Source organism: Motacilla alba, chromosome 1 (assembly GCF_015832195.1).
Source record: "Motacilla alba alba isolate MOTALB_02 chromosome 1, Motacilla_alba_V1.0_pri, whole genome shotgun sequence".
Classification (NCBI taxonomy): Eukaryota; Metazoa; Chordata; class Aves; order Passeriformes; family Motacillidae; genus Motacilla; species Motacilla alba.
In genome coordinates, this window is record NC_052016.1 from 101,008,803 (window position 1) to 101,025,433 (window position 16,631).

The following is a 16,631-nucleotide window of genomic DNA, read 5'->3' on the forward strand; positions in this document are numbered from 1 at the left end:
AGGCTTTAATTAAATTTAGAGTGAGAGTAAATAGTAATCTGAAATTAAAATATACTAAATAATGTTAGAACAATCTGAAACAAAGCACTATAAATTCCAAGAAATCCTTGATTTAAATTTTAAAAAGGGCTGAGCATGCTAAAATAAGGTAATACAGAGTATGCAATACATTTTAGTTCTGTTCTGGATGTTCTTGACCATTCAGAGTTTTAATTTCCTCAAACTGAAATTATATTAAATTGATTTTTGAGGATGTTCCCTCATCATGACTTCACTATGCAAGACTTTATTAATTGGTATTATTTGTCTCATTTCCTATTACTTCAGGTTTTGACCCAAGGTTTAATTTTTATTTTTTTTAAATATCTGGAGGATTTCTTTTGTCATGAAGCTCACCTGTGCATGTTAAACACACCACAACAATTTGTCATTTTATCCTTCTCACAGCTGGAATGACTGATAAAAGTGAGGTTTCCCAAAAGAAAGCGTAAAGTCATTAGTGCATGGAAAACTAGGGGACAATAATTCAGATTGTACAACAAAATTCTGAATTGACAACTGTATTTATATTTCTGGCCTTTTTGCATTTGGTACATAATACATGTATAAAAAGTGTATATATATAAAAATATAATATAAATATCTCATGCATTTAATTTTCCTAATTTATCCTTATTTATTATCATTCATTATGATTTTAGCCCTGCCTCTTCAGAAGGCTATAGCTACAACACCCAGTATGCTAAAGAAATGCTAATTAAAGTACCTTTGGGAGGAGAATGGAATGAAAGAAGGTGATATTAAATATTAATCATAAGAAACAAGGCAGGAAGATTTTTAAAGGTGGAAGCAAATAAGAGTGGATGATGGTAATCTGTGATGGCACAGAAGATTAATCTGCACTTTTACACAGAGATCCTTCTCTTTTCTAGAGCCACCTCTATTTTAAACTCAAGATGGAGTTATTTTTGCCTAATTTAAGGAAACTCTGCCTTAATGATAAGGACCTAACCTGAGAGATTTAATGTTACACCTTTTTTTCACCTCTCTCCTAAACATTAAGCATCATAATGTGTTTTCTTACTTTGTATTTCTGTAAAACTCTCGTATTACTAAAATTCTCTGTCTTTAGTAAACATATTTTTTTATCTTTCAGTCTCTTATAGTAGCAAAGATTCCTCTGAACTTCTGGCACACAAAAATTCAATCCTCATCCAAGGATTTGGTGAATTATAAAAACCAGGCCTTGCCATGCTCGGAGCCTTGATTTCTCACCATTCACCCCTGAACATGCAATACGTTAAAATCAGAAGAGCTGCCTGAAATCAGTTTGAAAAGAGGAGGTATCATCAAACATCTAAAAAGGTAGAATCCCAACAGCAGACAGGCTACCTGAATATGTTCCCATTCTTCTCAATTTTAAAGGTGTTTGCTGCGAAGAGTCTATGTTACACACTGTTGCCTGACAACAGGTTTCCCATAATGGAAATGGAAATCTACCAAATGCTCTCACCAACCTGTCACTACTGCACACATCCTGCTTCTTACAGCTTTTCAAAAAGACTGCTGGCAGTGTTGAAACTGATTGTTGAGGATCAATTAGCTTACTGGAAAAAGGACAGTAAAGCATAACCAAGCCTAATGTAATAGAATAAAAAAAAAAAAAGTTGGTGAGAAGATTTGAAAATAATGCAAGGAAATAATAAGAAATTGGTTTATTTCTGCTCAGTTTCAGCCTCTGTTTTCTGTTTCAGATTATTTTTATCTTTTTTTCCATAAATAGGAAGGATTATTATAACATCTTTGACACATTCTCCTAACGAAAGCTAATGGTAACTCATCTGCCTCCTTAAATTAAAGATGCATTCTTCTTCTGAATAGATTTTGCTTCCCCTCCTCAGAGCCCTCTTTATAGCCCAAAGTTGTTCAGATGTAAATTACAGTTCAGCAGCAGCCCCACCTGTACCCTCTTTAATGCTCACTTACACACCCTTTTAATTAACATAACTGAAATTTATCATAACATTGTACATTATACAGTGCTCATTAAAATAACTAATGGTACTAAACTCTTCCAATATATTGATTATTCCAACCCTTTCAAATATCATGATACTGCCAATCTCACAATAATATTACATCTTGCAAACAGCTAGAGATACTGGCATCAGAGGAAGGGAAGTGAGACAGGATTTCTGTTTTCTATCCTTCACTATAAAACTGCTCAGCAGTCAATCAGCTGGGGCTAGGACCCAGTCCCGGGAGACCTGCCTTGGCAGTGAACACTGCAGGAAAAGTAGGATATTGGTATCATCTTCTTTTAAAATCACCTTTTCCTGACATACCGAGGTGAGAGAAGGGAGAGTAAGGCTGTCCCCTGCCACCATATCCCAGCATTCTATCTCTAAAGGCAAAATCACACCTGCAACTCTGCAAGGTTAGGAAGAAGCTCTGGGAGAATTGAGGAGGACTGCCTAAAACAGGGAATCACTACAAAAGGACAAAGAATCATTACTAGAGACCCAGCATTATGCTAACACACACTCACTCTGGTATCCTGCTATTTAGAATCACAATGCTGTCACAGAATCAGCATATTGCTCATCAGAAGGATGAAATGGGCTTTAAATAGGTTTAGGGAATCTGCATTTCCCTTTTGTAATGCTGATTTTCACAGGAGTACCTCTTTTGTCTCCAGACTGAATTTGATGGCTCTGTGCACTTTGTACCCTGACCCAGCACCACCTGCCAGCCCGGCAGACTTTATGGTACACATCATGACTGCATCACAACTGAGAGGTTTTACAACAAAAGATACTTACTACATACAAAGATTGTCTGACAATCCTACATCTTGAGTAATTCTGCAGGGTGACTGAGAAGGTGGGTTACAGAATATACCAAGAGATTACAGAAACTAAAGCCAGTCCTTTAGTTTCCCCTATGTTAGATTTCAGGTACAGGACTGTCATGTCCACTTTCAGCTACTGTTTTCATTGTAGCAAGATTATCTATCAGCTCACATTCCAAAAATCACATCTTTCAAAGCAGCCACTCTTTCTCAGTGCTGTCAGTGCCAATAACTGCACCTTTGCCTCAGGAGGGATGCATATCCCTTATTCTCAAGAGGCCCGAATGCTAAGGATCCATTTGACTATATTGTATTTGAAGCAGAAACTCAGACTGAGACTGGCTCAGTTTATTTCCTGAGTGCTCGGTTCATTTTCTAGTCGCTTGTAGATGGGTCTCAGCTGACGTGCAGGCTCAGCAAATACCGATGTATGGTTTGTGTGTGTACTAGAAAAGATCTGAGTCCACATGGTAAGGCCACATGTAGGTGCAAGCATGCCTACAGCACATTTATATGGCTGATGTCAGCAAGACAAATTTCCTGCTGTCCATTTTTATTAGGGATTTAATATCTCACAGAAGAAAAGTATACAGTATTTAAAGGAAAATTAACAAGAGGTACTCCCTTGCCAGCAATAAAGATGTACAAAATCAGTGTCGAAAAACAGTGCACTCACTTATTCATCAGCTTCTGCTTCTATACATGTCAACACTGAGAATAATATTTGCAGAATCTCCCAAAATGCTCACTGCTAGTAGTGTGGGTGGATGTGGCCCATCAACAGCAGTAAAAACATACTGCTTTAAAACAGAGAAACTACAGGATGCTGCAAGGATACAGTGAAGGAGGATTCCCCTTCAATCTCCCTGGGTGAGATAAAATACTAAAGAAGAATTACTAATAATAATAATTTAAAAAATAATAAAAAGCAAAGATACATAATTTCACTAATTTTTAACTTATTGAGAAATCAAATGAGCATGCATTTAATTTATAAATTTGATAAAAAAGCAGGTCACTAGTAAAATTTTCTCAAAGCCTGTTCTAAAATTATTTTTAGAGCAAACTAATAGTCACTCCTGTTAGCATGCAGCAACAGCAATGCATTTTGTGCCCATTAGCAGCTGCTATAGTAATTCTGGAAAATATTTTTCATTAATAACAAAGATAATGAATTTGTAAGAGTAAAATTCTGACCAGACTAAACTGTGAAATGTATCCACACCAGCCACATTATAAATCCATCTTTCTATATATATTAATGGAATCCAATTTATCTCACGTATCAAACCAGAACTACACCTCACCACTTCAAAATGTGCTGTCCAGTCTATATAATTTATGATACTTCAGAAAAACTGAACCCCTGGACTTTACTTGAACAACTACTTGTATCTCCTTCTTGTGCCCTCTTTTCACTTTCTATATGACATTGTTTTTGCATTTCATCCATAGAACTGCAAAACACCTTTCTTAGCTGTCTTTTACACCTATCCAATGCTGTTGATTGCTGAGCACATTGTAAAATATGAGAGAGACATTTAACATTAACATTGTTAAATAGAGAAGAAAAACAGGTTGTAGCAAAAGCCCAGCTTCCCCAGCTATATCCCATTACTTCCATGGGATTACTCCAGGCTCTGTCTAGCTGAGCCTCACAGACTGAAAGCTCATTGCTGTTTTGATGCACTAGCTCTACTTCCAGACCACATCTTCCAGTACAGCTCTGCCTGAAAGGAATCTACGTTACATGCTCCATAAAACAGGACCAAACACAGTAAAAGAGTGCGATATTTATTACAAAAGAATATGTCTAATATGAACAGAAATTCTAGTGTAGGTATACTCACTAGAGTCATGGTCGTATGTTCCACTCAGCAACAATAGTAGGAAAGCAGCTTTCATGTCTGTGAGTCCAAACTTTGTTGTTGTTGTTCTGGTTTAGGGTTTTTTTTGATGATAACGATTCTTAATTAACATTTTTCACCCCAAAGCAAACAGGTTCTGGGAACATTTGGCTAAAAACACAACAGGCAGGCACTTGCAGGTCCCCAAGCTGCCTAAAGACAACAATCACACATTTTCATAGTCCTGGGAAAAAACCACAGGCCACAAATTCAGGCTATTTGATCTCCTTGCTTCTGGGGACCTGTTTCAAGTGCAGGACAACATTCCTGATTTTCCTCCATTTTACTTCCCTCTGCCTGAGATATCTTCCCTTTCTGTTTACGATATTCAGTCTCAGCACTTGCTGAACTTTATATTCTGATTCAGGCGCAGCTCAAGGCCAAGTATAGATAACACAAAACACTGTTGATGCCCTACCACCACTGCAATAGGAAACCTACATTTCTTCAGTGCAAATGTCAAAAGTAGCCTCAAGTATCTGAATTTTACAGAATGTTAAGAGTCATACCTAGTATTCTGCTTGGTTTTTAAAGAAATTTGGAGCTATGGGAACATGGAGGAAGATCTTTGTTTATAATTCCTGCTAGGAAGAAGCAGGAGAGTGGAATGAAAGTTTGTGAATTTTATTCATTATTTAGTTGTAAATGATGCCTGGTGCACTCACTTTAAAAGAAGAGCTTTTTCATTCATTTCTTCTAAAGATCTAAGTGTGTAGGACTATACCTGAGTGATACGCAATGATGGAGCAAATGCACAATAAAATGAAGATTCAGGAATGAGTGAAAAAGTCATACCTAATCAAAGTGATAAAAATTAGGAGAATCTTGCCAAGTTCTTTGCATGATGTGTGTCTGTCTCAGAGTCTCCCCTTTTTACACTAATGTGATTACAAAGAACTGACTTAAACTCTGTTTGCAAAGGAGTTGCCAACAACATTGCATCAGTTCTTTTCTTATATCCCTCCCTACCACACAACAGTATGGGGATTTCTGGGGACTTTTAAAAGTTGGGAGATTCTTACTGCAAGGTTTGATTCACTTCTGAGGAGTAAATTACAAATTCCTCAGGTTACTATCAGCTGCACCAGGGATTCACACAATGCCAAGAAACTAAAACCAGAACACTAAAGTGCAGTTACATAATTGAAAAGGACATAAACATAATTTCACAAACAGAAAGACGGCCTTCTATCTGGTGTGACTATGGGTCAACACCATCTCCTTGCTCTAGACACACCTATGTAACTAACAGCAGCATCCCTTACTCCAATTTTTGGCTAATAATGAGAATCTAATTTTCAAAGTAACTTGTGTTCAATTCTATGGCTCATGCAGATATGTAAGAGGCCAGACATAATCACAGATTCATGGTCCTTACTTGTTTTGAAATATTTTACTTTATATTAATCTCAAAATAAATTCATTAGGTTTCTGAAGGTTTACTCTCCACACCTCATCCATTTCATTAAGAAGTTGCAATGTGTTGTGTGCAACACACGCCTGCATATTTCACTGAGACAATCACTTTAAAATCAGTATTTTGCATTTTACTTAGAGATAGATGAGCAGAACAAGAAAGCTTTTCCTCTGAAACTTTTACTGTACCAAGGAAAACATCGTATAATGTTAACATGTACCTTCTTTATCATCGTGGCGTATGATTGCATCCTGTATCATATCAGCAAGATTAAAACAAACTCGTTGATTCTTTCCATGCTTCAGCTTCTTCCCGTAGCCTTCCCGTTTCTGGAAAGCTTTTTCCCGCTCGTAGTACGCCTTTATTTGGTCACAGCGCATGCGCTTGACCAGCCGCTGCCGCTGGCCGAGGGGGAGGGACTCCAGCAAGCACTGCTCAATTTCCATCTCATGGGTCCGAAAAACATTACATAGCTGGAAACAGCCTGCAAGGAATTAAACATAAGCAAATTTAGATCTTGCTTTCAAATGTGCCACAAAGCCTCCACCAGTTATCTTCTTGTTCTAACCGTGCGCAGGTCCATCATGTAAGCTCCTCCTACTCGACCGAGGCTGACTGTAGAGAGTCTATGTCATTGTCACTTACTTTTTGAAAATAACATATAACTCATTCCATTAAATCACTAATGCACTTTTTAAAAGCTGGCTCAATTAATGTGAACAAATGTGAATAGAAAGAAGTCTGAGAGTTTAAATGTGAGAAGGGCAAAATACCTAAATAGTTCAGTACAATTCATGTGGCTAGCATTTGCTTACAAACAAGAAACTACTATGAAGACTAATGCCAGTTTGATGCCCATGCCTCTTTTTTATTAATTTTCATCTTGTTTTAGGTTGACGAATTCCTGTATTCAGTAAGAAGAAAAAGCATCATATCATAATTTTAATGAGTTCATTAGCATGCAGTGGGCACTCAGGTAACTACCTCTTAAAAACATCAGTCATTTCAGATTTCTAACCATGTCTATAACTTTTTTCTATTTTTTTTATTTTTTTGATTGTATAGAGACATCAAAATTGATAATTCTAATGAAACCATCAGATACTAAAATCTTCACGTGGAAACAATCACAAATGTGTCTTTGAATCAGTTATTCCTAACACTCCCAGCATTTCCCCCAAGTCAAATTCCTTTTTTGGTTTTACCATTAAACATGGTATTTTTGCTGACATTGCAATAACACTGTTTTCTCACTGTTTTTCTTTTCCACTGAGAGCAAAGATGGAAGACCATAGGAGACTTGAGTGCTGCTACTTACTTTTACTGTTATGTCACAAAAAGAGGCTAATGGATTATCAGATAATTTTATTGCCCAACTCCTTGAATGTGAATCCACATCCATCAACACCGTGCCCACCATCCCACACTAAGGCAATTCAAGGTGGTGGCTACAGACCACCCCATCACTTCTGAGTCTCATGTTCTACTTTGTGAATTTCGTTCATATGGGGGCTAGGTGCTCAAATTTGTAATTTCTAAGGGCTAACAACAGCCCACTTCTCTCCACAGTTTGAAGTAAGACCTCTTGAAGGAAATGCAGACTCAATCCACCTTGGGTAGTTAAGAAATAACAAAAGTAGCCTTACTCTGCAACATAAGAAAGAGGTTATTTTCTACCTGTTTTGTATAGTCATACCATCAAAGGATCCCCACTTCATTGAGGGCACGCCTGAGTTCTGCTGACTAAATGACCACTTTGTTTTCTCCTTGTGGTTTGACATGTATTTAATCTATTGAATTCCATTCAAACCCTGCTCTGAAGGCACAATTAACAATCTCCTGACAGGATTTTGTAAAGCTCATGTCATCACAGCACATAAAATCATCACAAATATTTATTTATTTTCGTTTAAAAAAAGAGACAACAGAGTATTCTTATCTGCATTCTCTACAAAGGAAATTATTTTCTTTTTAAATTACTCACTGATTTTGGGTGTCCCATTCAAGAATTTTGTGTTCTTTTTTTAACATATTTTGGTTTGCTTTAAAGCCATAGTATTTTATAATGTATCATAATTCCATATTAAAATATAAAATTATAGTTTGAGGTCTGCATGCCAATCATTTTGTAAATTCTATTTATAACATTATCTATTTATTTGGTAAATTATTTGTTATATTATTTCATAAATTACAAATATTATATATTATATAAAATATTACATGTATTCACTATAAATTATGACCCATGGTCGCAAACCAGACTTTTCAAAACTGAGGAGCACACACTTATCCAAAGAGTGCCCAGAGTGTCCTGTTGGGAAATTCTATGACAGACGCAGACACAGAATACAATTCTACAGGTCAATTATTTTTAACATAGGCTACTCTCTCCCTATAATTTCTGTTCCTTTCTTAGCATGCCCTTCTAGTTAGAAGAAAATGAGCTGTCAAACTAAAAACTGGAAACACACACATTGGCTTGCATTAAGGCAAAACACAAACCCTTTCTTCTTGCATGTCAAAGCCAGTAAGTCCTGCTGCATAAAACAAAATTTTCCACTTGACCCTAAATTATATGTTTCATTTCATAGCAAAAATTATATGTTTCATTTCTTTTATTTCCTTGTTGGAAGACACAACAAAATGAATGGGTAACTCTGTAACACTGCAGAAGATGTAACTTTATTCCTGGGTTCAATCTCAGTGTTCAGAGCATTCAATCCCATAGAAGAGCTACCCTCAGACCGTTCTCCTCAGCCTGAGGTAGTTTTCAACTGTATCTTCTTTTTCTCATGATAGGACTGCAGAATAAGCAAACTTCGAATCTTCGCTATTAGAATTGTTCTGCTGTGTATAAAATATTTCAGCAGCCAAGCCTTTAGCCTACACCGGCCTTTTGGCTTGTAACACCCTAAATTTATACCCTAACACTTCTGAATGTGGCTATAATGCCTGCCAGCAAGGCTCATAGCCACAGAGGGAAAACCAGCTCACTGTGTTAAACTGTGTTTGCCTGCAGCTGGGAGCCCATCCCTGCTCTGCTCATTCCTTCTTTTTCATGAAGAGAAGAATGAGAAGCCATGCACTTGAGCTCCAACAGGCTGCAACTGAACTTGCTGTTTACATTTTGAAAACTCACCTGAGGCTGAGAGTTGTGGCTACTGTCTTAGTCATAGCTGTGAATCTGCACTGTCTGCTAACCAAAGACTTTAATGGTGTCTTTGCTTTTCCTCAGCTTAGCTCATGGGCAGTCTCTGTTCTTAGGAGGAACTCGTAGTGTTTGCTGCCATATCACAAATGAGACTGATGCAAGATGTAGGACACCTTTGCCATCCCACTGCTCTCCTCTTCCAAGGCAAGAAATCAAACAAATCAGCTCAGTGTCTTGGTCAAACACAGCACAGCAAAGACGCTCTCTCACAGGCAGATTCCAGTTTCAGGATGGATGTTCCTGGCTTAGTGTCCTCTGCCTCTCCACTGGAATGACTTTCAGCTTGTATGAGTCTTTGTCTATTTGGCCTATGAGGAACAGTGCTTGACTACCACAACTGGCCCCACATAGCAGTTCCCAGTGTGTGGCCAGAGTCATAGCAGTTCAGGCCAATTGAGAAAAGGACTCTTGATCCATTTAGTCACTTGCCTCAACTGAGAATTAATGAATTGAAGATGAAATTTCTTTTCTCAGCACATCTGGAACCTGATACATCCCAGATGAGATCAGTATCTGACTGTGGGTGTAACAGCTGCAGGTCAGCAACCTCATTAGAGTAAGCCTAAATTAAGAAACACAGTATAAATGCAGACAAGGCAAACTGCCTGAATCTATCTTTCAGGTGCTCTGAAGACATGCATCTAAGGAATGCAACATTGAGTCCCAGTTTTAGAACCAGGCAGAGCTCTGCTTTGTGATCCTACTCAGCAGAGGAACTGATGATGGCACAAGAGGCAGAGCTTCTTTCACACCTCAAGAGAGCTCCCCTCAAACACAGGATGATTACAGACATCCTTCTGGAGGAAATTCTGTGGATGACTTAATACACATGAAACGTGGGGTAGGTAATTCACTAACACTGGATCAGATAACTTTGTCTTGTCTACCAGTCTTGAAAACCTCTGTTAACAGATTCTGCAAGTTGTCTGGGTAAACTGTTAAAGGGCTTCACTGACTTCTGTCAAAAATGCCTTGAGTTCTTTTGGTGGCCATTATCCCTTGTTACTACTGTCACTATTGAGAAGACTTCAGCTTTGTCATTTCTGCTAGTTATCCTGGTTGCCTCCCATTGCTCTCCTTCTATTGCCTCAGTATCCATCTCAGACTGGTGGGACCAAGACCACGCATTTGCAGGTGCAGCTTCAGTAGCCCCAAGTAGCAGCGGACAGTAAGTTCCCTTCGTCTGCTGGCCAAACTCCTCTGAACGTAGCCCCCTGTGTGGTTTGTCTGATTTATCATCAGCACATACAGCTGGCTTCCATTCAATTCTGCGTCCATTGTAACCCCTGCACAATCTTCAGCAGGATTGCAGCTCAAGTCAGTCAGTTCCCAGCCTGTACCGAGGTATAGGGATAGTCTGCCTCAGGCATGAAAATATCACTTCCCCTCTTGAACTGCCCAAAGTTTCTATCAACCCAATCCCCAGGATTAAACTCTCCCATTTGAAGTATGCTAACTACTCTGTCCTAAGTGAGTATTGCCAATACCAACAACAGCTTCAGCTGTAAAGAAACCCTCCAGGAAAAAATGGCTGCTAAAATCCACAACTTTATTAGGCAGATGTAAACAGATACTGCTTAGAGAATGACAACTAACCACAGCTGGACTCAAAAAAACCCAAACTGTTGGAGCCTCCTAAAAAGGTAACATGTGCAGTAAGTCTGTCCATCCTTTCCTTCCCCTTATATGCGAAGACTGGCACAATCTGCCATACTGATTTGGTCCAAGAACACTGTATGACACCCATTCAACAGCAGGAGACAGATGAAAAACACGATCCCAAACAGAGCTGGTTTTGAGTGTGCTAGTCAGGAGGCAGTATGGTAAAGATTTGTGGGTAGGGAAAATGGGTGCTTTCTGAATGTATTTGCTTAAGAGTTTGTATCTCATGACATAAAATTTCAGATTTGAAGATTATTTCATGCAGTTCTTGGCTCAGTGCATGACAAATCACACTAATGTGCAGGGATTAATCAGGCCACTGGGATGGTCATGGCAGACTGCACCAGAGAATACCTTGGCAGTGTCAACCACGAAAAAGCTGGCAAGGTTTACTTGGTTATCATTTATTTAATGGGATATTCTGGACAAAACCTACTAGATTAAACATGATTGTCAGTATGCATATAGTTTTAAGGTCTGCATCTTCTGTATAAGCACACAATATAGAAACCTCTATAGATCACTGAAATATCAAAACCAGAGAAACTTTTACCATATTACTTTGATTACCAATTAGTACAGGGCAAAGGAAATCATTACCACTGTAACCAACAGAAAAATAAATAAATAAATAAATAAATGATTCAATTATGCTTGCTAGCAAAGAGCTGCTTCATTGACTGGGACCACCGTGAACCACAAGAAAGAGAAGAATCGCTACTTTAAAACAACAGCTTCATAAAATGGTAGCAATTTACTCACAATCGGAGAGTATGACATCCGCATCACAAGACAAATTACAGTTTTGATCCTGCCTGTACAAACAAGAGATTTCTGAGTAAAGAGGAACGGTTTGCTTTGAATTGTCACTGGTTCTTACCAGATAGATAAGAGATAAGAGAAGGAATATTTTGTGACATTTTAAGCACCAGCTCCTGAACAAAATGAAGAGCAAAGGAAGGGTGATGGGATGTAAACAGAGAGGAAGAATGGGTACTGTTACAGAAATATTATTCCATCTTCTGAAGGTGATTTGAGCTCAAGTAACTTTACAGTATGCAGGGACATTTTTGCCATACCTCTTTTCAGAAACCATATTGATACAGGTTTCCCTTATACTGCTTCTTATGGCTTTATGTCTCTTAACTTTAGTCACTTGCTCTGGCATTTAAATTAGCAGACTAGTCATTCTAAAAAATGCACCTCAGATGGTAATTCCCATTAAATGGGGGTGATTATGTCTCTGGCAGTTTATGATTATGTCACAGGTCAGGAGGCATTTCCAGAAAGTAAAGCTGAATACCTACATACAGGTACACACAGGCTCACCTCTCTGCTCAGATGTATTTTGACGTTGCATGTGACTTTTCATTAAAGGTAAGCATACAATCAATTGTTGACATTGCTTAATGCAGCAGGCCTCTCAAATAAGGTGACATGGACTGAGGATGTATAATGCTAAAAATTACAAATTTTTAAATACTAAGAGACATGTTTATCTTTATTTATGCAAACATGCTGATTTTCATGATATTTTAAACAATGAATAATTAAAGTTCTGGGTATTTGAAAGACTTCAGTGTTTATAGCATTGAAACAAAAGATACAGGGTTTAAAGTAGCTGGGAAAATGGTAATCTGAGAATCTGAGAATGTATACTGCAACCCAAAAAACAGTCTTTAAGCAGGTTAATCTCACTAAAGGAAAAAGAGTAAAAAACACTCCAAAATATATACTGTGTTTAGTTTGGGTCCTCTGACACTTAGCCCCTACCTTGGTCTATTCATGCTAAAGATATGATATCAGCCCATTTTCAAAACTGTAATTAAACATCTACATTCTAATTTAGATAAATGAAATTGTCCTGAATTGCAGAAAGATAAAATATTTTAAAATTTCAACAACTTCAATAAATGTTTAAATAGGTTAGCATTCATTCAGCAAACTAAAAAAGGCATTTTTTCATAAAGACAGTACTATTGTACAACACTTTTAAAGCTGGCTAGCTGACCATAACCACACTACTAACAAAGAAATGTGGGAAAGACATGCAATGAGCAGCAAGTGCTTTGGCACTTTCAGATTCAGATACAAGGATGGTGTAAATCAGTGCAGCTTCATCCAGTTCAAAAAGCTACATTACTGCGCACTCCATGTTTGCTAACAGAAGTCAGACCAGAAATTTAAGCACTGGCCCTTTCAGTAATGCACTTTGCTGTTATACATAATGACATTATTATACAGGATGTTTTGTTTCTTCTACCAACAATGCATATTATTTAAATTTATGTTGAATTAGAAATAACAATTTATGAGTATTTATGAAGCTGAAATTAATTTCATATGAAATCAGTGATATAAATACTGAAGCATAACAGAAGTCATTGTGTCTGAACCATAGATCAATGCATTTTTTACAGGTGGTCTCTTCAGAAATCAAAAGTTATTACGTATTTTCTACTGATCTTACAGATTCCAAAATAAGTGTGGCTAAGAACAGCCACAGGAAAGGCTGGCTTAGGTTAAATCCATCTCAAATTGAAATATAAAGGTCAGCACCAAAATACTTTGATTTGAAAATCCTTTGTTCAGCATGGGGTAAATTACTTAGGATTTGAACAGCCTCTCCATTACATTTATTAAGCATGGTGCTTGCAACCACTCAGCCTGACTTCCACAGCTGAAACCCTTCCATCAGGTCAGTATGGATCTGCTCACTGTAGCAATGGACTTCATCCTTTTTCTCTTTTCTTGGTTCCCCTTCCCACCCCAAAAGCAGAAAACCATGAGGGAGCAGTATAACTATTTACCTTGTAAAGCATGTAAAGAATTCAATTAATGCCAAGTCCTCTGAGAATAAATTACATTGCAGTAAAGGAGCTGATGTGCTTCTCCTGTTCTCGGCTCCACAGAGCTTCTTTTTGATATAATTAGAAAGTTAGGGCTCTTAAATGACAGGATACACAAAGCTTCCTCAATTTCTGCTTAACACCCAATTCTGTCTTTGCTGAAGAGCAATCCTGAGCACATTCAAGCAGCCACTCTCTTACAAAACCCTACTCCTGTATGCTGCTCTTCAAGAGCCTTTGGATGTGACTAGACTGGTAAGTAGGAACTGCAATCAATTTCCAGCTTGACACCAAGGAAAAGTTACTTATCAGATGCTATTTATCAACTCTACAAGCTTCCTAACAGACTCTATTATCTATCTATCAGCATTTCAGTGAAGTTACACTGGCATCTTCTAAAAATTTATTATATTTAAATCAAAGAATCAACCAGTTTGGGATCTTGCCATTGTAGTGATAGAAGAGAGTTTGAATAATACCTAATTAAAATATAACAGAGGGTTCTGCACTGTCATTTGTGATTTATGCCATGTAGCAATCTGTGACATATGGAGATTTTATGTTCTAGGTAAAATTCATTAACTGTTTATTCATAAATGCAGGCAAATTGCTTGCCTGTACATTAGCCTTCAGCGTAATAAAACACAGGTTTCAAATACATATGTATGGGGTTCTTCTCATTTTTTAGAAACACAAAATTTTTTTTTTTCTTTTGTCTGTTTTTGATGTACAGGGAATTCACATGTATGAATGGTCTGAAAGAAAGTCTGTTTGCCCCAGAGCAGTAGTCCTCATCTGTGGATCACATCCAGAAACTACAGGAATGCAAGCAAAATGAACACACATGATCTGGTCAAGCTCATACTGTTTATTTTGGTAAAGCTGCTATCTCCCTCTTCTCTCTACTGCCATTATCCTTCTGTACTCCCTTGGAGGATGAGACAAAGGTGCAGTCTGGATTCCCACAAACCACAGAATATTTCGAGTAATTTCTCCTGTACACATCAGAACCTTTCGTGAAACAAACTAAGACAGCATTGTCTACTCTGGAACACAGGAGTTTCCAACTAGAAAGACTGCACAGTCTGGGATATGAGTAAAACACACTAACCCATTCATCTCATAGAATGTCTCAGGTGGGCTTTTTGGAGATGAAAATCTGTACTCAAGGTGAATTCAGGGCTTTATTGTGACCTCTTTAAATAATGAGTATTCAGACAATAGGATGAAACACTGCTCGTTTGGAATATAAGTATTCCCTGACCAAAAAAAAAAAAAAAGAAAAAAAGGAAATGAGAAGGCAAAAAAAAAAAAAAGCTTGCCAGTTAAATGTTGCACACCAGCTCATGTTCACTATAGTCCTAGTTCTCCTTTGATTTTGCTGAGCTCTTGTGCTCTAAGATATAATTATCTATTTTTGTGGCTTCTAAATTTCAGAGGGTCTAAAATGAAGAATGCACTGCAACATAGGAGAAAGGTATTTTACAACATAAACCCAAAGGTGTTTATATATGCTCTAGTAAGTAGTAGGAGGGTATATGTAGGCAGGGAACAGTATTTGAGGACAAAAGCTTTTTGAAATAGATGAAAGATTGCACAGGAGATAGAACACACAATCTGGGGGTGTTTCATCTGCCCGATCTATTGGGAGGAGTCTCTAGATATCATCCATAGCCTTTGCCATAGAGAGAACTAGCAGGGACACTTCAAAAATGATCCAGCAAGCTAGATAACAATGCCGTAGAACATCAGCACTCCAATCCTTTCATTGTTTATGAGGTGTAGAAACACCCTCTGAAGCTTGTCCCACCAACACCTTATATTTTGCTTGCAGCAAGGTAAGAGGTGCAGAGTGTGCATAGCATTGCTTTTCACCCGAGCACTGTGGTTTGACTCCAGCCCAAACCCACACAGCAGCTCAGTTACTGCCCCACCAGCAGGACTGGGGAGAGAATAGGAAGGGTAAAAGAGAACTCATGGGTTGAAATACAGTTTAACGGGAAAAGCTAAAGCTGCACAAAGAAGCAAAGCAAAAAGGAATTCACTGCTTCACCCTGCTTTGGCAGATGTTCAGCCATCTCCAGGAGAGCAGGACCCCATCATGTGCAATGGCTACTTGGGAAGACAAGCATCATCACTCCAAATGCACTCCCTTCTTCCTTCTTCCTCCCTACTTTCTATTATAAGCATGAGGTCCTGTGGTCTGGAATATCTCTCTGGTCAGTTGAGGCCACCTGTCCCGGCTGTGTCTCCTCCCAACCTCCCGTGCACCAACAACTTCCTCCCCACCGTGGTTGTACGAAAGGCAGAAAAGCCCTTGGCTCTGTTAGCCCTCCTCAGCAATAACAAAAACATCTCTGTATTATCAGCCTTGTGTTCAGCACAAATCCAAAACAAAGCCCTGAAAAAGAAAATTAACTCTACCCCACCTGAAACCGGCGCAAGAAGAAACTTATTTGCAGCATGCTTAAATTTCCTTTCAAGACTCGACATTACTTGGTATCTTGTGTGACAAGAGATAATGGCTTGTAAGCTAAACCTGACATCCATATGGTAGTAAAGCCTCATTATAATTTCTAACCATAATGAAATAGTTGTACAACACTACTAGGCAATGTAGTACTCACTTGTTTGAATAAATCATGTCATGAATAACCTGGTTTTGAAACATTTTCCTGCAGCTGGGTAATGGACTTGGAAATTATCATGGGGAGAAAACATCCAAGATGCA

General features: G+C 38.1%; 1 protein-coding gene across 7 annotated transcripts in view; it reads right to left on the bottom strand.

The window, feature by feature from the left end:
- MYO16 (myosin XVI) overlaps positions 1 to 16,631 on the bottom strand; it is a 363,630-nt gene that overhangs the window by 257,300 nt on the left and 89,699 nt on the right. For all 7 annotated transcript variants that reach the window (XM_038163728.1, XM_038163644.1, XM_038163898.1 and 4 more), the window contains one exon: positions 6,396 to 6,659. In XM_038163728.1, the coding sequence (XP_038019656.1) occupies positions 6,396 to 6,659 (264 nt within the window). The remainder of the gene's footprint in view (positions 1 to 6,395; positions 6,660 to 16,631) is intronic.